Source organism: Anas platyrhynchos, chromosome Z (assembly GCF_047663525.1).
Source record: "Anas platyrhynchos isolate ZD024472 breed Pekin duck chromosome Z, IASCAAS_PekinDuck_T2T, whole genome shotgun sequence".
Lineage (NCBI taxonomy): Eukaryota > Metazoa > Chordata > Aves > Anseriformes > Anatidae > Anas > Anas platyrhynchos.
In genome coordinates this window covers 66,163,030-66,185,436 of record NC_092621.1, presented here as the reverse complement: position 1 = coordinate 66,185,436, position 22,407 = coordinate 66,163,030, and the positions used below count along the sequence as shown (strand labels likewise).

Below are 22,407 nucleotides of genomic sequence, written 5' to 3'. Positions count from 1 at the left end.
CAGCTTGTTTGGTACGGAAATCTTTAACAACATGGGCTGTATCCAGATGAACCATATCTTATCCTATTATGCCTTCACTTGTTAAGCTTTTGTGTAGTGTGAGGGGTAATTTATCATCCCTTGCATCTTTTGATTTCTTTTTATCTGGGCATGACATTTTTTTCTGAGACCATGTCAGAGCGACATGGTCTTCCCCATTTTCTTGTCATATAAGACATGCACGTGCATACAACTTTCACTGAAGCTTACTCATTACAGTTGGATGTGGCCTATGATAAACTCTTCCATTAAGCATAAAACTTAGACAAATAGAACGCTTGAAAAATTTTATTCAAGTCATTTTCACATAAATTTGCAACCATAATACGGGCATGTAACACAAGAATATGAAAGTGCAATAAAGAATACAAAGCTAGTGTCTGAATATTATAAATAAGAGCTCTTCAGATAAAGATGCAAAGTTTTTTGAAATTAAGACTCTTGGAAGAGAAGTGAAGAAAATAATGAAAACTTAAAAAAAAAAAAAAAGTTGCAAAAACAAGTGGCATTTCACTGAATCTGTAGCAATTAGTTGCATAATAAAAACCTCCCCATAGCATACTTTTTGGTTTTAATTCAAGTTAAAACCTTTCAGCACCTTTTATGATTTGGAGAAAATGAAAATGCCATATCAGCATAAATGTGAGACACAGGATAAACCACCTTTTGATGTCTCATTTATGAAATTCACCATGCTGGTCTGAATGAGTACAAAACAATGCATAAATGACAAAGAAGGTACATTTTGGTGTTTGTACCCATTCAACATGGCATAGTAAACTCTGGAGCAGAGAGAAAAACGAGTAGACTTACTAACACAAAAACATCATCTACACAATATGTTGGTTCAGATGGTGACCAATCTGTCATTTTTGTTACACTTTTGTCTAGAAATATGCAAATACCAAATATATTTCAGGATTAAAAAAAAAATATAACAAACCCCTTCTGTAATGAGTCTGGTACATAGTATGTTCCTTATGTGCAGCTTTTACCTAAAGACCTGAAATGTGGGAAGCAATTGCTTCACACATATACTAAACATTTTGTCTTTTCAAAGATCTGAGACTACATGACAACAATTTTATACTGGATTTCTCAAAAAATTTGTCTGATACTGCTCCCACTGAGACCAATGGTAGATCCCTTTCAAAGACGATAGAAATAAGCCCAATGTCTTGTAAAAAACGATTCAAAAACATAATTTGCTTTATAAAATAAGGTTTTATCAAACATTTTTTATAAATGTTTTTCAGCAAAAATGCATGTAATTTCTTAAATATATTCCAGTATGAAAACAGTCAGTTAAGATGTCTGGGACAAAACTGCAGAGCCAAGATACTAAAAGTTCTGGTTGGCGCTCCCCTAATTAAAAATGCTTCTACACATGCTATTTGATCAACTCTTCTACTGCATTGTGATTAGCTGTAGTTAAATAGGGTAAGTTAAAGTCATATTTCTTCTTTTTTTTTTTTAATCCTAAAATCTCTTGCTTTTCTGAATAGACTGTTCATGTTATCTTAGGCAATGTTTGTGCTATCGTATATTACTGTCACGTTCCTTAACACACACTTTAAAACAAGTAAAAATATTTTGCTACGGAAAAGAGCTACATCCCTGTAGCCACAATATCCCCAATACTCAAAGTTATGGCGTTCAACACCTTTCCAAACCAGGCCGTTCCCATTGAAAGGTCTAAGTCCAGTACTAAAACTTGCTCCACCTACACAGATGCTTAACCTTCTCTGGCTTCTTGCTGACTTCAGTGGAGTTCTGCAAGTAGTTTGGGTATAGACATGCGAGCAGGTGACTGCCTAGAAAGCTGAGGGAGAAACTCCTCAGCTGCTCTGTGTCCAGTTAGTTTCTTGTCCCACATTCAGTGTCAGGCACAATGAGGTAAGAGCACACAACCTCTTACCAGGAAGCAGTCTGTGCCCACAGCTTAGCTTCCATTACAGTAGTAGCTTGTGTGTCCACTGCCCAAGCTGCTATCAGGACCTTCACCCCAGTTCTGACCTAAGTTTCTAGAAAGGTGAATGCACTTGCATCCCTTAAATCCTAATCTTAAAAACTCTTTGGGCTGAGATTTCAGAAGCCTGAGCTTTAATCAGGCCCTCACTTTGCAGACACATGTAATAAATGGCTTTCTAATAAACCTAGTTTCCAAATTTTGCTCCTGTTCGCTGCCCATACTGGTGACTGATTGCTGAAATGGATCTCTGAACAAACAAAAAGGGACCTGCAGTCTAAACTGTATTCAGGACACACTTCAAATTTGGGGTAGTAATCACTTGGTTGTTGGTTCTTAGACTCTTTTCAGTATACCCATTAGTTGGATAAGTTTTTAACCTATTAAGGTGGAAATACTTTATACTCTTGAAATAAATATATGCAGTAAAAAACAAGCTGATCCTTACAGCATATTATAATTGAGATAAAACTTCCAAATTTAATTCATAAGGTTCTATTTCAAAAAATATTTCCAAATACTGCCTGAAGTATTCTCAATACTGGTAACAATATCTCCTCAGATTTTTCCTTTTTAACTATACTGAATAGCACATGTACTTAAAAAAAATCAAGAAATCAAATACTTGATTTCTAGCTTTCACATCTCATTAGATGTTTTGAACTGCTGATTAAACATAACCAATACCAATCAATACTTCTAGGTCACTTTGTTTCAAAAGTAGATCCTTCATTTTATATGATCTGAAATCTGAAAAAAAGCATGAGATCCCCTTGTGATATGTTATTTCACAGTTTAAAAACAAAATCACAGCTACTGTAGCTTACAGCAGGGTGCACTGCAAAAGCAAAATAATTTGGGGATGGGAGGAGGGGTAGTGTACCCAGCACCAGTAAGACGTTAGTGAAAACTTTAATTTGGGCTGGAAATTTTTCCCCTTAACAATGTTGTATTTGGTTCCTGAACAGCCTAAAGTAGGATATTTAATACATTGACTTTTGCTCTCCCTCTCTACATAGTATATTTTCAACTTCATTGCTTGACTACTGAGATATAAATTTTAAAAGCCAAGTACAGTGCTTCAGGGGGAAGCAGGCAGTAAGCTTCTTCATGATAAAAATAACTTTTTAGAGATTCTGACCTACTTCTTTTTATGGTGCCACCTGAGTTAACTGCCTGTATTATTTTGATGGTTAACCTGTTCAACTGGTTATTTTTCACAGATGACTACACCAGGGACTCTTTGTCACCTCTAAGAGCCCTCTTCTTGACAGGTATTCATATTTATCCACATTATGTGTGCAGAAGTCTTTTAAAAGCCCCACCTTGAAAAATCTCTAAAGCATAGAAAGGTGGATAAGTTCTTTAATTCATTTCTACTGATGAAAGGTTTCTTTCAAAACCCCATCTGTTTTTGACTTAAGAAAATGGTAAAACTTCTAATGTATTAAAAACGTAAACGTAACTTTTCTTGCAGGGGTATAACTGATAGATAGATAGATAGATATGTATTTCTTCGCTATATGTTAATATCCCTTGAAAACTGAACATACTTTTCTCATTCGTATCAACGTGTCCTAGCAAGTTTTATTTTAATGGTTACTGCAGCATTACTCTCAAGCTGTTTTTCATTCTGGTATTTTCTGAGATAGCTGATGTTAGTACTTTCTATTGCATTTTATTTAATTCATTTTACATAAAGTTTTGCTACTTTTTAGAATACGTTCAACAGTAATATTCTGACTGAAGTCTATTTATCACCTGAACTCCAAATTTGCAGGAGTTAAAAAATGCTCATGATTTTACTAATGAGTTAGAATTTCAAAATTTATCTGTAGATGAATCACCAGTTCCACACATTTCAATAGTTAAAGAAGTAATGCCAATTCAAATGTTTAAAATCCAGTTACAGATTTTGTTGAGAAGCAGCTGATGTGCTTCAAAATCACATAATGTGTGTGGGTGTATATGTGTATGTTCTGTAGTTTTGCTTCTATAGTGTTTACATCCTAATGAAATTTATATAATGTTACTTCAGTTCAAAACATTTGGCTCTGTCTCATCCATTTTCTTGCATCCTTCTCAGTACCTGTTAAAAAAGTAACAGTGGTAAGCACATGGTCAAAAATACAAAAATACAAAAAAATCTGCTACATATCCTTCTGTCAACCTGAAGATGTAGCTCAAAAGGGTAGAAGAAATTTTGTCAGATTCTAACAGGCATGAATATATTTATTTGTTTGCATTTACAAAGATGGGGAGAACATTAAGCTAATTAACCAAGCATCTCTTCCCTTTGAATGTGAGTGAGTAGAAGCTGCGTTCCCTGCGTTCACCTAGTCACTGTTGCTACAGAGAAATATTTTAAAAAGCTCCTTACACAGATCTGTCAAAAGTAAATCCCTCGTGACCTCTAGGACGCATGTTGTTCTCTTTCACTACTTTCTACAAGTCTTACCACTGTACATTAATAATAAAGGATTATGCTGAAGCCATTTATTTAACTTCTTGCATTTATGACCTAAGTGTAATTGTAAACGTATCTCCATGCTGGAGTGAAATAATGTTTCTCATTTTATTCTCATTTAATCAGCAGCTTCCTAATACAAAGTAAGCAATGAACCTTTTGCAGGCTAACTTATCAATATTTACTTTAAATTATTTATGTTTGCTTCATCGATGCTGTTACAGTGGACTATACCGAACATTTATTTCATTTTTTGTTTGCTGCTCTGGAATCTCACATGAATCTCTATACAGTGTTGACACAGCATTTTTTTATGCCATGAAATCAAACCACTTCATAATTGTTTTGTATAAGTAGCTAACGTTATCCTAAGAACCACTTATCTCTGTGTTACAGAAGACTGCTTTCTGTGTGTATATTTTGCAACTACTAAGCTATGGCAGATCCACAAACATGAACATTAATTAAATGTGAGTGTGCCTTTTCAGAGGAAAGAAATGACGAGCATAGTTGTAGCATTGTTTAAACTTTTGAAGAACTAATAGTAAACTGTCAACACTGTGTGTCTGGGAGAGCTGTTTCAGGAAAGATAGCTGCTGTGTCCGCAGCACTAAAGTAACATATACGTGTGGGATTTTGCAAAATGCTTTAACTATTTAACTGAGCTATTTAACTGCTCAACAGTTCTGTTCGAGTGCTATAAATGAGTATTGAATGAGAACAGAAAGGTTTTAGTGCAAATATAAAGGCCTGAGCTAGAGGCAGCATCTCAGAGCACAGGAGATAGTAGAATTTTGAAGTGCTATATATCTCAATAGTAAGATTACAAAAGTGAAATTCTCACTTATGATTGTTTTTCAAAACTAAATAATTTAAAAAAATAGTGTTAAATTGTGTAAATAATTTAATTAGTCCACATCAGGATTCAAAAGATATGAAGTTATCAAGACCAAAGTAACCATACTCATCCTTCCTGACAAACCTTTGAAAAGTTTCATCCAAATTTCAAATTAACACACTAGATCCTGAAAGCTGTGAAGTGACATACTAAATAAACCTGTATCATTAGAACTGGGACTTTTTCAATAGGAAATAAATCTCTAAACTTCATAAATCTGATTGTCAACTTCAGTACTATGAATACAAAACAGTTAAATATACTTACGGTGAAATTGTACAGCCAGAGGCATATGCATGGTGGCCAGTATAGCGTATATCACAGCGTACTATATTGTTGGAGTAATCGGATTCAGGTACCAAGTAGCTGGGGTTTACACTGACCTTAATGGGAGAAAGAGCAGTGTTGTTGGGTTGGTAACTTTACATTCAAAAGGGCATATGCATATGATTTGCTTCTCTTAAAAAACAAAAAGGAAAAAAAAAAAAGAGAGAGACAGAGAAGAGAGAAGGAAAGTAACTCTCCTTTCCCAAAACCCTTACCTTCAGAATGTAATTTCCAGGTTTCACATCTGTGATATCAATCCACTGGCAATCTATGTCAGCATTGTAAGTGTCGTAACAGCCAGGGCTCAATCCCTTGAAAATAAGAGTTAGATAGGTGTCAAAATTTTTTTTAGGAACAGTAACATTCCAGACATTAGTAACACTGAGACTGAAGTACACTTAGCCATCACAACATTTCAGTAGGAAAATGAAAAATTATCTCAGGGAATAAGGCTTATTTTTTCTTGGCATTTAATTTGAATACCTGAACTAGAACACGTAATTCTAGCATGTCACTTTTACAGAGAGTGTTTTGCTAGTATAGCATAAGAAATACCTGTACTATCAGTAGTTGAACAACTGTGAAATATCTAGATTTTATCCGTAGTTTGAAGTCAAAAATTAAGTTAGTTAAAATAATCTAGAAAACCATAATTTTGAAAAGTACTCTGAGAAGTGATGCTTAGGCATGTCTAGTTTTCATTTTCCTCCAGCTGTGCTTTTTTGGTGTGTATGACTACTTTAGTACAAGAATGTTCAGTCAGCAGGGGATCCTGAGTAGAAGGCACTGAGCTACCGGTAGGAAGACTTTGGAACATGAAAGGGACCTTTACAAGACAAAATTCTGACACTACCTCCCTATTCTTCCCTAAACACGACTCCTGCCCAAATAAAAACGAGTTGGAATTATTCACTGCCAAAAGACACTTCTTCACAGAAAATAATACATTCTCCAACAGCAATGTTTCAGAGGAAACCTTACAGCTGAATATTTAAAAATCTTAATTTTAACAGAAGAAATAAAATCAAACTTGACCAAAGACTGGACCTAAATATTTGCAAATCTCAAGTAAACAGCTTCTGAGATTTTTGAGATTCTGAGGTTCATTGGTCTTATCAATGTGTATAAATATCTGAGGAGAGGGTGTTGAGAGGATGGAGCCAGTCTCTTTTCAGCTGTGCCCAGTGACAGAACGAGAGGCAATGGGCACAAACTGAAGCACAGGTTCCAGATGAATATGAGGGGGCATTTCTGTACTGTGAGAATGACAGAGCACTGGGACAGGTTGCCCAGAGAGGTTGTGGAGTCTCCTTCTCTGGAGATATTCAAAATCCATTTAGATGCCATGCTGTGCAAAGTGCTCTAGGTGATCCTGTTTAGCAGGGGATTTGGACTAGATGATCTCCAGAGGTCCGTTCCAACCTCAACCACTCTGTGACTCTGTGATTGAGTATGAACTTCATCACCTGTGTTGGAACCTGTCACCACCCTTAGGAAGAGCATATCTTTTTGCTCTGTGTAAGTGCAACCTCTAAACAGGAAAAGGAAAATCGAGGGCTGTTTGCACACTTAGTTTTTCAGGGAAGTGCCCCGGTGGGGCTTCTCTTCAGGCAAACACAGAGACACAAGAATTCTGATACAATTTAGAATGTATTCTTTCTTCCAGACCTATCTTTTCTGAAAGTTTATTTGCAGTTTAGGAACTTTAAAAAGAATTTCCATATATGAATGTATCAGTGGTTCAAATGTGGTGTTTTTCATCATGGCCGAGGTAGATTGCTGTAGGCAAAGCTAATACATTCTAGTAACACACAGATTGCTCAAAATCCAAGTCCACAAGAATTCCCTCTTGACCCAGCTGGTGATCAGCTCAGACTCTCTCACGTATGTGCCAAGTCTGAGGCTGGAGGAAAGTTTTACAGTCCAATTACAAACCCCTGAAATATGGGCTTCCAGTGGAAATGCTGACATAGGCATGATTCTACTGACACAAATACTCCAGCTGTAAAATATGCATGTTGCTTAGTTAGATGTCATCGTGTACAGAAGGAGAAAAGATGTTTATAAAACCTCTTCAAAGCTTTTTTGTAGTGTAGATCATTCATTATATTTAAAATTCAGATGTGTACACGTCAGCCAGTGAAGCATGGCTGTCATTTCTCTGTGATAAAATAACTATCTCCTAGATTAAAAACTGCAGAGTAAGGGATACAAGTTTACGGTATAGCCACACTGAGATAAACCACAGGTCCATTGAGCTCATTGTCATGTCTCTGACAATGGTCAGCAACAGATGATTGAGGAGAAAAAACAAAAGAAATGGGACTCATAATGTCCCTTAGCCAGGTAAATTCCTTCCACCAGGTATTTAACAATATCTGAGACACAGAATGCCATCAGATTGTGTTTAATAGCCTCCATTATTTGGCCAAAGATTTTTTTTTGAACTCATAGATTATTCTTGGTCTCTGCAACATCCTATGGCAAGGAGTTGAACAATTTATTCTTATGTCAAAAGAGCACCCTTCAATGTCTTAAAGATGTTGCCTGGCAATTCTTTTGGATATCCTAAATTCTCGTACTGTGAAAAACAGTGAATATCAAGGATTTCTTCTTCCAATCCAGGATCATTCATGATTTGGTACTATTTCTGGCTTTTCAAATACGAAAATATTTTTCACGCCCTATGAAATCGTAATGTTGTAGCCATACTACACTCCTGATCATCATTGTTCTCCTAGGGTTGGTTGCTTTGCTTGTTTATGGTAACAGTTTTGAGAGGCAGTGACCAGCACTCCACACAATAGTCAAGGTAGCAGTCTATCATGAACGGGTATATCAGAATGGTACATTCTTTTTTTTGTTGTTTGTTTGTTTGTTGTTGTTTTTTGGCTGTTTCTTTAATAGCCCTAATATCTTGCTTTACACTTGTATATGACTAATATACACGCGTTCACATGGCTGTGATTCTTTAATGGCCTTCTATATATGCATAAAACAATGTTGTAAACTTTCTGTACTGGACTGCCACCCAGTAGCTACAGGTATCAAAGAAATTCAACACTTTGCAGCTTCATGCTCTGCAAGAGAGAAGATACTAGCTATGAACACTGGGAACAGCCAGGGGCATCACCCAACAGTTCCTGGAGGAATGAACACTTCAAACAACTTTACTGACTCAGTCTTCAGTTCTCTTTAGCTTGCTAGACCAGTCCTGTCTATAAATTGAAAGAATTTGTGGTGTGCTTTAACACAGGTCAGTTACCAGTGGTGTAAGTTAATGAGTGTCCCTGCATTTTAGTGACACCTGCATTTAACAGCAACTAGGTAAACTTTAATATTTCAAGTCGCTGTCCCAACCTCTGTGACGCAGAATTTCCACACCAGTTAGCACAACAGATTTAGCCTGTACTGATAGGAAAGAGACACACAATCCAAAAATAAATCAGAGAGGAGAAAGAAACCCTGAACCAACTCTTTCTGGTTGTCTCTGAACCAACTCTTACCTGCGTGTGTGCTGTACATGCATATCGTCTATAATACCCGTAATCACAGGAGGTATCTTCAAGACAGAAGCTTGCTTTGTGTCCTTCAGCAACTTTTCTGTGTGAGCTCGCATCCAACAAGTCATAGTGACTGAATTCATCCATGCTGTGATAATGTCTGTGAGACCACGGATATGTTATTAAAGATGGATCAGATTTGGCGGTATAATTTTAATATATTCCTATTCACTTATCAAGATAAGACCTGGCCACATTTTCTTCATTGCACAAAGCACATGTTAGTATACTTTCCTATTATAAGCCACTCAATTAAGTATTCTATTCATTATTCCAGTTTTCAATGACTAAAAACCCCAACTTCTTCAAGCAACTGATAGGGGAAAAACTGTACAACAGTGCAGTTTTTCCAAAAGTTACCATTTTACGGAGAATGAGCTGTTATTATCAGAATAACAATAGCAAATATTACATAGTTCATACTTGAGTTGTACATCTTATAACTCCGCCTTTGGGCAGAGTTTGGCTAGGAATGCTTACCTTACATACTATAAATTCCAGAGATGTTTCCTACTTGTTACCCAAAAAACAGATATTTACCTTCCCATTTCCATGGTCCTCAATCCATGGAAATCCATATCACATTCATAATATTAGTGAAAACAAATTTGCATGAAGGAAGCTTTGGTGTACAGATCTCATTAGCTTGGTCATTAAGAACTAACGGAAACTGAACAGAGATGTCAGCATTTTTGTAGTCTACAGTTAATGTGGTCTCTATTTCAAAAGTGCATATGCTTTCAATCTAGGCACAGTATTTTTCTTGCTTTCATACACTGTGAGTTCTATCTCCCTCTGTGGACTTGAACACCTACTATTCTAGTAGTCCCACTTTTTCTTTAAAGGTGGAAACCTAAACTTGTACTACCTATCTGCACTTTGTGTGCAGCACTTGGCTACTGTTACTTATGAACACTTTCAGCTCAAGAGCTACATGAAAAAGGTAATTAAATAGAATTCAAACATACTGTTAAAATGGAGAGAAGCACAGAAGTCTAGCAAGCATACATGTCAGGAACACTAAAACCAGTTCACAGATGATGATGACTAACACTGATGACTAGCCAAAGGCATTAGTAGTTATAGTCCATTTCCAAATGGACTTGTTTCACTGCCATAGAAATGATCACGAGAAACGGATTTTTTTTTGTTGGCAGTATATGTTCTGTCCAAGAACTGTATTAACATCAGAGACACTTTGCATCTGGATAATGATATCTGGGCTACAGTAGCACAGTACGAAACTGCTTTTCTACCAATGAAGATTTTAACTTCTCTCCATCCATTTCATCATCCACTTATCAACTTAGTAAGCGCCAGGGTGGGGGCTTTGTTGTTTTTGTTGGATTTTTTTCACAGTGGGCGTTTAACTAAAGCATTTCTGGAAGCTTTTTCTGTTTGGCTTGATTTGGTTCTAGCTTTTTGATCCTTACAAGATTTATAACCTAATAGTATCAGTCCTTCTTTGAAAGAATTTGTTTTAATGAAACCAATTTTTCATCCAAGTTTGACTACAGGTGGTTAAGCTTAAAGCCCCTGAAACTAGAGACAATTGACAGAAGTGGCATTCAGGTTAAGCCCACAATACATAGTATTTTTAATAGAACAATACTAAATCATCATTAAGTACCCATTACTTAGAACTATATTTTAAGTAAGGTGGAAGTATGGTAAATTTTCTAATAGTTTACAATTGATTCAGCTATGAAATAGCAGAAATAGGAACAAGCCTCCAAGCCTGAATGTGAATTTTCTGAAATTGTACAAGTTTGCAATGTTACCTGCTCCCAAAATGTTGGGAATTTCCCTTGCCACATTTTCAACAATTTTGCCATTCAAGAGCCATACTGCTCTGCTAAAATATCATGCTATGATATGAATGTTGATAAGGAGATCAGTCAACTCAGTACCAAGTCTGTACCAACTCAGTACCCATTGCTCTGAACATGCCTTGTCAAACTAGCCCAAGAAGTTCAGGTCAAGAAGTATGGGTCAGTGGTTACAATGATAAGGAACATCCTAGTAAATGTGCATTTTAGAATTTCCACAGTTACTTTGTTTTATTTTTATTTACTGGTTCAACTTACATGTAACTAGATAGTAACCTTAATAGAATATAGTTGAAGGAGAAGGTTCCCTGTCAAAAACTGATTTGAGGCATGTAACAAACTTATACTTGCAAGAGTTTTATACTTGTAGGTATCCAATCTTCATTTTGTTTTCACACAGCTCTCTGAAAGTGATTACCACTAGCATAAAATGAATCACAGAGTAAAATGCTAAAGCTTCCCATGGCTTTCCCTCCACTCCAGTTTCAGAAAGTGTTGCCTTACAATTGACAATTTGTTACTGAAAGAGATAATTAGAAGGTACCATACTGAGCACTTCACTCACTGGTGACAGCTGTGCCACTCCCATGAATAACGGGGTCTGCTTGGTAGAAAATCCGATGTGCCTTGATTTTTCACTCTTTGAGGGAACCTCAGGAGCACTCGGTTATCATAGTCTCTAACATCTGCTCGATAAGCTGAACTGTAACAGTGCAAAAAGAAGAGCCATAAGTGTATGCAAAACCAGCACACTTTAAAACTACATGATATTGTTTCAGAAGTGATTGAATATTATTGATCTTTTAAGCCTCCTTAAAGCTCATGCAATAGAGATGCACAAGAATTCCACATAGTGTCTTCAGAAGGGCCTGGTATCAGAGGAAGAACTGAGTAAGATTCAGACCTGCTTCTAATCTCACAAAGAGGAGCTGGATCACCGACTCTCTGGCTCTGCCTGTTAAGCAGATCACTGCTCAGCTGTAAAATTACTCTGGTACCAAAAGTACAATCTCAGTAACTGCTGTTAACCAAAAAAAAAAAAATCACTGTGAATATAAGATCACATAACAGATGTTTGTTTCTGTTGTAAAAATATTATTGAACACATGCCCCAGGCTTATCCTATTTTACACAGCCGTAATCTACAGTTTTTTACATACTGAATGATTTAATCATTTGCTAGTCAGCAAGAACATTTCAAATAGCCTTCATTGTAAAGTGAGCACAAAAAATACCAGTTCTTATACCATGTTTTCTTTTTTCAGCAAATGAAGAAAGAGCATGACCACAGAAAGAGTCTGACATCAATTAATGATGCTGGTAAATAATAAATGTGTTTTGCACGATAAGATATCAAACCAGTTAAAATGGTTAAAACCAGCCACGGTGATTTTGTTCCAAACAAAACAGGAAAAGTCCCTCATTGCCAAGTGTACAGGACCTAACTTGGTCAGCAAAGCTGCTATTTCAGACTGCTGAAAGGCTTGGAAACACTTTTCAGAGCGATTTTAGTTTTAAGATGCACTGCTAGATGTATTACAATACATATGTCCAGAAACAATTAGCATGTTTCAATTTTAACGGGAACTTGTGCTGGCTAGGAATAGGTTTTTACAAGTGGAGTAGAATACGATTTGGCAGGATTAGAAGAGGCTGATGAAAATCACCAGGTCCAAGTGGATTTTTCAGTGCCTCCATTTTGCAAAACTCAGCTATGTTCAAATAGAAACATAGAAACATGCAGCATCACTCAAAAAAAAAAAAAAAAAAAAGGAGTTTCTTCGAAGTAGTCTTTGGCTTCTCCTTCTAATAGGGTCGTGCTGTTCTGCTACATGCACAACCCTGCCATCTGCCAGAGGCTCAGAAGAGGGCTGCAGAGGGGTCTGCATGTTTGCAGGCCCTCTGGCCTCCCGTCTCCCACTCCCCACCAGTCCACAGCTGCAGCAGCACCACCATGAAACCCAGGGCACGACCCATGCCTACCTTGCCAGGCAGTTCTCCTCGGCAGCACATCTCAAGTTATACATGGACATCCTCTGGACGTACGTGGACGCCTGGATGTAATAGGGATCCGGGACTAAGTCAGGGAGACCTGCAGTTCATCAAACCAACCACAGAACAGCAAGATCAACCCAGGACATGTCTGCACACACTTGGCCCCCATCCCCATCCTCAAGGAGACGTCGCCTGCCCCCCGTTACGCGCTCTCCCGTGCGTCCAGGCCCTTCCTCGTAAAAGAAGAGGGGGAAAAGGGACTGGGAGAGGGGGAAGAGGGGGAAAAATGAGTAAGACAGAGGGAGAGGGGGAGCGGGGGGGGCTCTTACCGTACTGGAAGTAGCCGGTGCCGTAGCCGGGCCTGTACCTGCTGCCCTGGCGGGGCCTCTCGTAGGTGTCGTAGTAGTTGTAGTAGGGGTTATCGTCCGTGTACTTGTAGGGGTTGTACGGGTCGTCGCCCACCATCACATCCTCCCTGCCGCCCCGCGGGCCGCCGGGGGGGAGCAAGCCGCCGGCCCCGGGCCCTCCGGCGGGGCTGCTGGGGGCGCTGGGCCGCGACGGCCCCGCCGAGGGGCTGCGGGCGCCGCCGGGGGTGGCAGCCCCGGGGCCGGGGCCGGGGCCGGGGCCGGGGCGGCGGGCGGCGGGCGGCTGGTAGCCGGCCTGGAACCAGTGGCGAGCGCCGGAGCCGCGGCTGCCGCCGTCGGGCTGCGGGTGGCCGGCGGCCGTCGGGCGGGCGGCGCTGCCCCGCGGCTGCGAGGCGTTGTTGCGGAGCAGCAGGATGGGGCTGCCCGCAGGCTCGGCCGCCTGCCGGCGCCGCGGGGGCTGGTACTGGGAGCCGAGGCTGAGCAGGCTGTACACCTGCCCGTTGTTCTCCCACTGGATCCGCTGCCTCCAGGCGGCGGGGGGCGGCGGGGCGGCGGCGGGGCGGCGCGGCGGCGGCTGCTGGTGCTGCTGCTGCTGCTGCTGCTGCTGGCAGCCGGCGGGCCGGAGGCAGCTCCAGTAGATGCAGGCGTGGAGCTGGGCGAGCAGGAGCCCCGGCCGGGAGAAATGCATCTTGGCGGCGGGGGCAGGCGGCTGAGCACGGAGGGCGAGAGCGGGGCGAGGGGCGCCCCGGTGCCGGGGGAGGGGGCTCCGGCCGGGCCGGGCCGCCGAGGATGAGGATGAGGAGGATGAGGAAGAAAGGCGGGGGGCACCCGGTCGCTCAGGAGCGGCGGCAGGCGGGCGGTGCCATCGGGCAGGTCGGGCCGTCGGGAGGGAGCCCGGCCCGGGGGAGGCGGCGGGAGCGGCTCCTCTTCTCGGCGGTATTTATAGGCGAGGGGGTGCGAATGGGAGCCGGAGCAAACAACCAGCCTCTCACCGTCCTCCGGCCCGCGCGGGCGTCTGCAGCGAGGGAAGGAGGAGGAGGAGGAGGAGAGCAGGGACTTTAAACTCGCTGGCACGCTCGCAAAGTTACACAAGCCCCGCTGGCTGCGCCCCCGCTATTTGTTCACGTAATGCGGCTGGAAACGTGCGGCCCGGACGGCTCCCCCGCCGCCACCGCCCCCCGACCGGGCGGGGGAGGCCGGAGGGGGACGGGGCACGGGGCTGGGCGGCGGCGGGACCCCGGTGGGCTGAGCCCAGCCCCGACGGGCCGGGCCGGGCCGGGCCGTGCTGAGCCCAGCCGAGCCCAGCCGAGCCGAGCCGGGCCGGGCCGGGCCCGCGGCGGGCGATCGCGCTCAGACACACGTAGGCTGCCAGGCGGCGGGGCCGCGCCAGAGTTATGCCGTGGGGCAGCGCCAAAGTATGCAAAGGAAAAATGCTATTAGCTCATCAGCGCTGGAGAGACTCGAAACGGGGTGGCGGCGAAGGGGGAAGGGGCCGCTAGCGAGAGGTGAAACACGGTTCTGGAAAATGCGCCGGGCGGCCGGCACATCGCCCCGGCCGGGTGGAGAGGGGAGGGGGGGGGAGCTGCGTGTCGGGGCTGGGTAGCGGAGTCCCTTAACGAGCTGTTAATTAGGAGAAAACCTTCTTCAAAGGAGCAGCCCCTCGAGGATCCAGAGCTGCTTTTCTGAGTGTGAGTCACACGAGGAGCGCGCTGGCGGCTGCTCGCCGGGAGGCGAAACCCGCACGGCCGGGACCGGCACCGGCACCGGGACCCCGGCACCGGGACCCCGGCACCGGGACCCCTGCACCAGGACCCCCGCTGCCTTTGCCAAGGGCCTCCGGCTGAGAGCCAGACAGAGCGGCGGAGGGGACCATCACCATCACCACCACCACTGTTAACTCCACCACCACCACCATCACTCAGCCCCACGGCGACATCTCAGTGCTGGGATGTGTCCTCCCTCCACCACTACCACCACCTCCACCACCACCACTGGTCCCACACCAGCAGCTCGGTGCTTTGGACGTGCTCCCCGCCACCACCACCACACACACAGGGATCCCCCAGGCTGGGCTGGGTGTGCTCCTCGTGGCTGCTGTGCTGAGGTGACCTCCAGGCTCTCCTCTTGTGCCACGGCCCATGGTGGTTCGTTTGCGTGTTGCCTCCAGAGGTTTGCAGGCTGTGACCCAAGTCCTACAAAATGGGGCACTGTGCTGTGGCTGTGAGGGCATGCGAGGGTGAGGCACCCAACATCGGTGCCACCAAGGCCTGACCTGGCAGCTCTCCGTGGTCCCTGACAAGCACTGTGCCCAGTGTCACCCCAGTGTCCCATCAGGCCCACCACTGTGGCTGATATCTGTGGCTGTGCTGCAAGAGAGTGTGAGGCCCTGGGCACTGAAACACCGCATCCACCCACATCATCTCAAGGCCCCAGATCCCTGGGATATCAGTGGACAAGTGTAAAAACTCCCTGTCTGGAGGACTCTGGGGAGCACAGGGTGGTTTTCATCACAGAGAGCAAAGTCTTCTTGCCTGGAGCACCCCAGCAGCCATGTGGGTGCTGGTTGTCCCTGACAGCCAGCAGCAGGCTGGTGAGGACCACCCACCAGACCAGGGCCCCTGACAGACCCTGTCCCTGGCAGCCCTCTGCGGAGTTGGGTCTCCTTACTCATCACGTTTGTGTGCTGTTTGTCCCCTCAGATCATTCCCATTGTGGCTTTGAAAATAGTCTTCTCCATTTAAAGTTTTGCCTGGAACAATCAGTGACTAAGACTGAGTAAAATGGAAAGGTTGAAGACAGGGAAAATACAACACCGAAGAAATGAGGTTTCTGTCTTTCTAATCTTCCTCTAAATCTTACTAGTGTTACAAACAGCAGGTTGTCTCCCAATGTGTGACATTAGAAAATCTTTCCACACAGTGGGATTCTAGCCATATGTTTTTTGGTTTGTTTTTGGTCTTTGGTTTTTGGTTTTTGCTTTGCCTCATTAAGTAACTATTATTTTTTTAAACTGGAGAAAGCATAGTTGAGGCTGCCCTGCCCATTTATCACCATTCACACTGTTTGCCATTTTTTCCACAGAACAACCTTTATTTGTTCATGAATTTAGGTTTCATAACTCACAAAAAGCACTAGCGGCATCCCTAGAGCATCACATCCTTCATTTGTTAGATGCTTATACCCTGCTCAGCAACTGTCTTTTCCTCACAGGTTGCCTAACTATACCTTGGTCTGTGGAGGCCATCAAAAAGCCCACCAGCTGCTGTGAGCAGACAGACATATGGTGGTGAAAATCTCTTGAAAGTCTCATAAGCAAGCCAGGTAATGTGATTGCTTTAAAAATACGCTAAAAATTAGCGAGTACTCTGTTATCAAGCTTCCTCGTGAGTTTAACACAGACTCTTTGTAAAGATCAATTTTGACACTGGTTTGCAGTTCTCTTAGAGACCTGAGTATTCGTCTACTTCTTTCTTTTTTGGCTAGAAGGACTGAGCTGCCTGTGTGTGTGTTGCACTCAGAACTTTGATTTCTGCCACACATAGAAATATGTAGTCTTTATCAATTTAGATATTGACTTTTCCCTCCCCAAAAATTACAGTAATTGAAGCTGGTATTATTGTGCAATCCCAGTAATTTCTCAAAACCTGAGATTGGGAGGTATTTTATAGTTAAATTTAATTGTCAAATTGTTACGCTCCTCACTGAAAGGTTAGAGAAGGAAAAATGTTTTTAATGGCCTATGTAACATTTGGAGCTCTCCTTATATGTCCTTATATCTCCTTATATATCCACTACTGAACAGCAGTGGTAAATCTCAAAAACAGTAAAAATTAACCTGTATTAAATTAAAAAATAAACAAAATAAAATAATAATAGTTAAAAAAAAAAAGAATCAAAACTATTTGAATTTGTCATTTCTTAGTACATGTCCCAAGAAAGACATTTTAAGGTTCTTTAAGATAGTCCTTACTCTTAGTGTGTTGTTGAAAGCACTCTGATACTGTAGAAGACAAGAAGTTATTTTGCATGTATAGCCAGTTTACAACAACTCCATTATTTGTTAGCTTTAATGATATTTCTAAGAACATCATCAACTCTGTTGTTTTGGGATGACTAATTTGTGGTCTGGTTTAGTGTTAATTTGGGATCTTACTTACAGGCATATACATGAAGAAAAAAAGAAATTTAAACAATTTTATAAAATCTTAACAAAAGACTGGAATCTGTGTTACCTATGTGTTAACTCTGTTTCTTTGAAGCTGGTATTTATTTGTTTGAGATTGAAGGGTTGGTTGCTGAGGAGTCGCTATGAGAATAGGCTTGATGAGTCGTGGCTGGTTTCAGCTTTCTGTGTTTGAGAAAAAAATTAGTTTACTCATCTGTTAGTTATGCCTGAATAGGCAAAGTACTTTCTGTGATTTTTCTGTGTGCATAAACAATGCATTGCAAGTAGATTCTTAACACTTTTATTGCTTTACAGATCTTATTGATTGTATTTTTCATAACTGTTTTTACATTCAAGTATTCAAATTTGGGTAATTTTGTTGCACAGCAGAACACTGTATGTAGATTTTTCTGAAGCCCACTCTACAGCAGGTTGATATATGTTTATTTAGAAACTCATTGTCAGTGCAATGGATGAAAAGGTTCCTCATTGTAATGAAATATCCTTAATAGTTTGAATTAACATGTTAAGATATTCTATACAGTACGTGACTTCACTAGACAGTAAGGACACTAAGTATTTGCAGTCTGTAATGGGTTTATATTATTATTATTTTTTAAGAAACCAACTTAATTAGAGACCAGGATCGTAGGCTTTTTCTGACATCAGTAGGTTTTGGACAAGACTCTATAAAAATTTGTTTTTACAAAAGCTAATTTTCTAGTTAAATTTAGCTACTGTTTGTAGATTGGATTGTGAAGTCTCTCATCAAGCAGCTTCCTATTACCAAAGTAAAATGCCAAAGGAAACTCTTATATATTTTTCTGCTCTGAATTTGTAAGGGAATTTGTTGAACAAATAAATCATTTAAAATTTAATTAGTCAGTGATCTCTTGAATTCAAAATTTGCAGCCAAAACATCACCTGGCCACTATCTAATATTTTATTATACAAAGCTAGTTTAGTTACTTGGTTTTACATGCTATGGGTAGACCTGCTGAACTGCACATACTCTGGTGAATAAAATTAAACACACTTGTAAATTTCTGCAGGATCAGATAGCACTGATAAGAAAAGCAATTACCAGAGATGAGGCAAGTATTGGTTTATTCTGGTGTGAGAGCTTGAAGACAAAAGCCTTCTGACATCTGTGGACTTTGTCAAATTAGGGATTTGCAGTGAAGTTTGAATAGCAGTATTTTTTAAAGTTTAGACCATCAGTGTGTCGGTAGACCTGAATATGAATGGTTTCACAACATCTAGTTACATGGCTTCTTACCTGAACCTGAATTTAAAAGAGCGTGGTGAAAATTAAACAAATTTTAAAACTTTCTGCTGTGAATCTGTAGTGTATTTAATCTCTGATTGTTTTCTATTTCCCTACTAAGGAGTCTCACAAATATTTTAATAACAAGTGAGACTTCTAAAAAAGTGAAATAAATACATGACAACTAATGCAAATTGAGACAGATAATTGAAAATCCAGTGAAGTTATTTCCTTTCATATATATCTGCATCTGTGATGAAAGTTTCCCTAATTATTGTCTTTGAAGTATTCATTGCAGTAGTAGGCAAAATTTACCATAAAAAATATAACTGGGTATGTTCATTTCAATTTCAGTAAATTATCTGATGGCATGCAGAAAGGAATAGTAATCCAGGATGTTTAGAGCAAAGAGACCATTAGCTGTGTATTAGAGCATGTCGTAGGTACACGTTAGATTCATTTATCAAGGTTAATGAAGTAGATTTGAACACTGCATGTGTAAACAGTCTTTTTTCTTGTTGTTGTTAGGAAGTTCAGTCCTGGATTGTCTTCACAAGCAGAGCAAGTCTTCAACAACTGCCTAATTTTATTGAAGCTTTCAATCCTGAGAAGAGGACATCATGTCAAACCTTAAAAGCTTAAGTAAATTCAGAAAAATAAATGTCTGGCTAAACGCATCACACATCATGTCTGGTTTGTGGCCCAGCTCCAGAATGAGTCTTGCCTTTCGTATGTGGACATTTTGCACAAAAGCAATTATAAAAGAACACACACACACACACACAAAAAAAAAAAAAAAAATAAGAGCTAGTAAGTCCAAGCTAAGGGAGAGTTGAGTAAACAATTAATTTCACATTAATGCATTCACCAGACTGTTCTGAGATTAAGAACATTGTGTATGAAGGGAGAGGAATGGATGACGTCTCAAATCAGATATTTTTCTTTCCTCTTCACTGGGGCAAAGCCCTTGTGAAATCCAACATAATATGAAAGAAGAACTTGCCTACAGAAATTTTGGAACATTATATTACTGTTCATCTCATCAAAATTATTTAGACAGTGTGGCAGTGATATATCTAAAACAAATCTAATTTTGTAAAAATAGCACAAAGCAGTTCCAGATTTGTTGTATCTAGTTCATTATAATAACTAACTTGCCTGGTCTGCAAGTAGAAATAATTCCTAACTGTTCTGTATTCTGATGGTTCTTTTCTGCCTAGTGTATAGCACCTTTGTCTTCCTAATCATCCCTGAATTAGCGTGGTTGTTGAAGAGACAGGTAATTTTTTCTGTAGGACTTCAGTATCTGCTCAAAAAAGATTAGAGAAGAGCCCACCTTCAGCTTGTAAGGTGGATTTTCATAACTCATGTCAGAAAAGAGCTGTCTCTACCCCAAGAAGGTGCATATAGAGTCTCAATCAAAATAGCAACCTATAACGGCATTCATAATGCAAACAAGAATGCATATGAAGTAGTAGCACAATGACGATAATGAAGAATTCCAGTATCTTTGTAACAAGGGTGTGAATTGTCTGATACTTTGTCTTCACTAAGGAATTTGTATCCAGTACATAGCTACAATATGCCATCATGACATCAAAGAGACTGTTACCTTTACATCAGATATAATGGTCCTAGAGGTATCAAGGAAACTAGAAAAAAACAGTTTGCAGTTTGTATTCAAATAGAAATGAGGGAAGAATAGAAACAATTGGTATGGAACATGGAAACCTACTTCAGGTAGGCCTCAGAGACTTACCCAACAAAGGGTCTTCTGACAGGGATGCAGGTTCTGAGTTGCATTGCAGTAGCCAAGTTCACATAGAATAACAGTGTAGTTCAGTCATCTACCAGCAATTAATCTCTACTGGATGCCTCCAGCAGCCTTTTGCTGTATCTGATGGTACTGTCAAAATGTAAATGTGTCTTATGGGGGGCAAGATGCATCAAAAATAACTTCACGTTTTCAACCCAGTCTTGGCTCCTAGCTTGGTATTTATGGACAAGCAAATGTTTGAAGTTCTCAGACATAATAGTTCTATTTTGAATGTGTAGGATGGTTTATCTGTATGTCTTCATAAAAGAAGTTTCTGAGAGTGTTACGTAAACAGACATATTGCAAAGTGTGTGCACTTCCACTTCTGGAACAAGTCAGCTTACAAACAACAGAAGAGATGTCCCAGGTTGCCTAAACTGATGGTCTAGACTGGCAGGCATTTCTTGGTTGCTGAGCATTTCTTTCTCTAGTATTAACTAGCTATAACTATTCTAGGAAGATTGAAACAAACAGTGTCTAACTGAATGAGTCTTGGGAAGAGCTGACTATTTATTTACTTTCCTCATAAGATGAAGAGAACACTAAACCCATTGAGGAGTAACTTGTTGTTCATACTCTTGTCCTACCCACGTGCATGATCGTGGTCCCATTAGCTTTCCTCCTTTCTATTCCCTTGTTTTTTCCAGTTGTTGTATCCTTCCTCTAGCCAGATTGCAAGCTGTCCAGGCAGGGACCACGGCATCCTATGTGTAGGCTCAGTGATACTCACAGTAGAGCACTGAGTCTGACTGTTACTTTTGGCCACTGCTGCAATATGAATAGCAGCACTGAATACAGAATGCTGCGTTGAACAGATGCGACATTTAGAACATGTGAAAGCCCTCACGCAGCTGTGTGTATTATTGAGCAAAGTTGACACTCAGCAATTCTGACTCAAATAAAACACCCATGGTGGTTTTCCCTTTGGTCTAATTTTCATCATAATATTTTGTCTTACATACCAATATTATGAACTCTTTTACTATTCTGCTCTGTAGCAGCATAATGGATCCTTTTGGAAACACATTCCTGATCTAAATCCTATTTTCATCCACAGGTAATTATCACATTTTACCTTAGGTCTTTTCATTGCTTAGATCATTGAAGAAATTATTTGAAATAAAACATTAAGTCATGTAGTTAGATTGAAAGGAATGTTTGTAAAAAGATGTAGAAGGTATATAAGAGCAGTGACTGTGATATTTACCAATTAATAGTAGTTGAATCACACAGAATCACAGAATTGTCTAGGTTGGAAGAGACCTCAAGATCATCGAGATATACTTCATGTAGTGCTTGTTCAGCTTTAATGAGTTGATGCAAAAGTTGGTGGTAAATATTGTTTTCTCTTCAAAGCAAACAGACTCGAGCAGGTACTAATTAGAGATCAGCACAGAAATTGTCATGGTGGTATGCCAGGTTGGTTTTGTTGGGTTTATTTATCTGATTTGAAGCCTAACACAGTAACTGGTTGAAACTGAACTGCGTGTGTGTCAATTAGAAGTATTCAAAATTCTCCCAGCGTGTGATGTCATATAACCAAACAGAAATGTCTGTGGAAATAGATACATTTTCAGAAATTTATACACTCATTTGTGCCAATTTCAGTTGAATACTCTAGTGGCAAAGGTGGCTGCTACTTTTGTTTGTGTGAATGGATCCTCTTCCCCAACTCTCCAGCTGACTTGTGTTGTCCCCTGTGACACG

At 40.8% G+C, this 22,407-nt stretch overlaps 1 protein-coding gene and 1 long non-coding RNA gene across 4 annotated transcripts; one reads left to right on the top strand and one right to left on the bottom strand.

Moving 5' to 3' along the window:
* Positions 1-311: 311 nt before the first annotated feature.
* On the bottom strand, positions 312-14,650 carry LOX (lysyl oxidase). 2 transcript variants are annotated; one of them, XM_038170391.2, is made up of 7 exons: positions 13,417-14,648; positions 13,076-13,184; positions 11,658-11,795; positions 9,207-9,363; positions 5,916-6,011; positions 5,641-5,756; positions 312-4,097 (listed from the first exon to the last, which is right to left on the bottom strand). In XM_038170391.2, the coding sequence occupies exons 1-7, from the start codon at positions 14,138-14,140 to the stop codon at positions 4,091-4,093; spliced, it is 1,347 nt and encodes a 448-aa protein (XP_038026319.2). In that variant the 5' UTR covers positions 14,141-14,648; the 3' UTR covers positions 312-4,090. The 2 variants fall into 2 exon arrangements, with proteins under 2 accessions (XP_038026319.2, XP_027302273.3); XM_027446472.3 differs by lacking the exon at positions 312-4,097 and having other exon boundaries at positions 5,637-5,756; positions 13,417-14,650.
* On the top strand, positions 13,178-19,561 carry LOC106016854 (uncharacterized). 2 transcript variants are annotated; one of them, XR_005261619.2, is made up of 3 exons: positions 13,178-13,377; positions 16,663-16,773; positions 19,413-19,561. It is a non-coding gene; the product is annotated as an uncharacterized lncRNA (long non-coding RNA). The 2 variants fall into 2 exon arrangements; XR_002401754.4 differs by lacking the exon at positions 13,178-13,377 and adding an exon at positions 14,971-16,277.
* The last annotated feature ends 2,846 nt before the right edge of the window (positions 19,562-22,407 follow it).

What these genes read in the sequence shown, in the direction of transcription:
- LOX (XM_038170391.2), bottom strand. Translation starts at nt 14,140, where the DNA reads ATGCATTTCTCCCGGCCGGGGCTCCTGCTCGCCCAGCTCCACGCCTGC. An exon ending in CATGTACAGCACACACGCAG is followed by an intron (nt 6,012 to 9,206) that starts GTAAGAGTTGGT and finishes CTTATTTTCAAG; the next exon opens with GGATTGAGCCCTGGCTGTTA. An exon ending in CTGGAAATTACATTCTGAAG is followed by an intron (nt 5,757 to 5,915) that starts GTAAGGGTTTTG and finishes TCTCCCATTAAG; the next exon opens with GTCAGTGTAAACCCCAGCTA.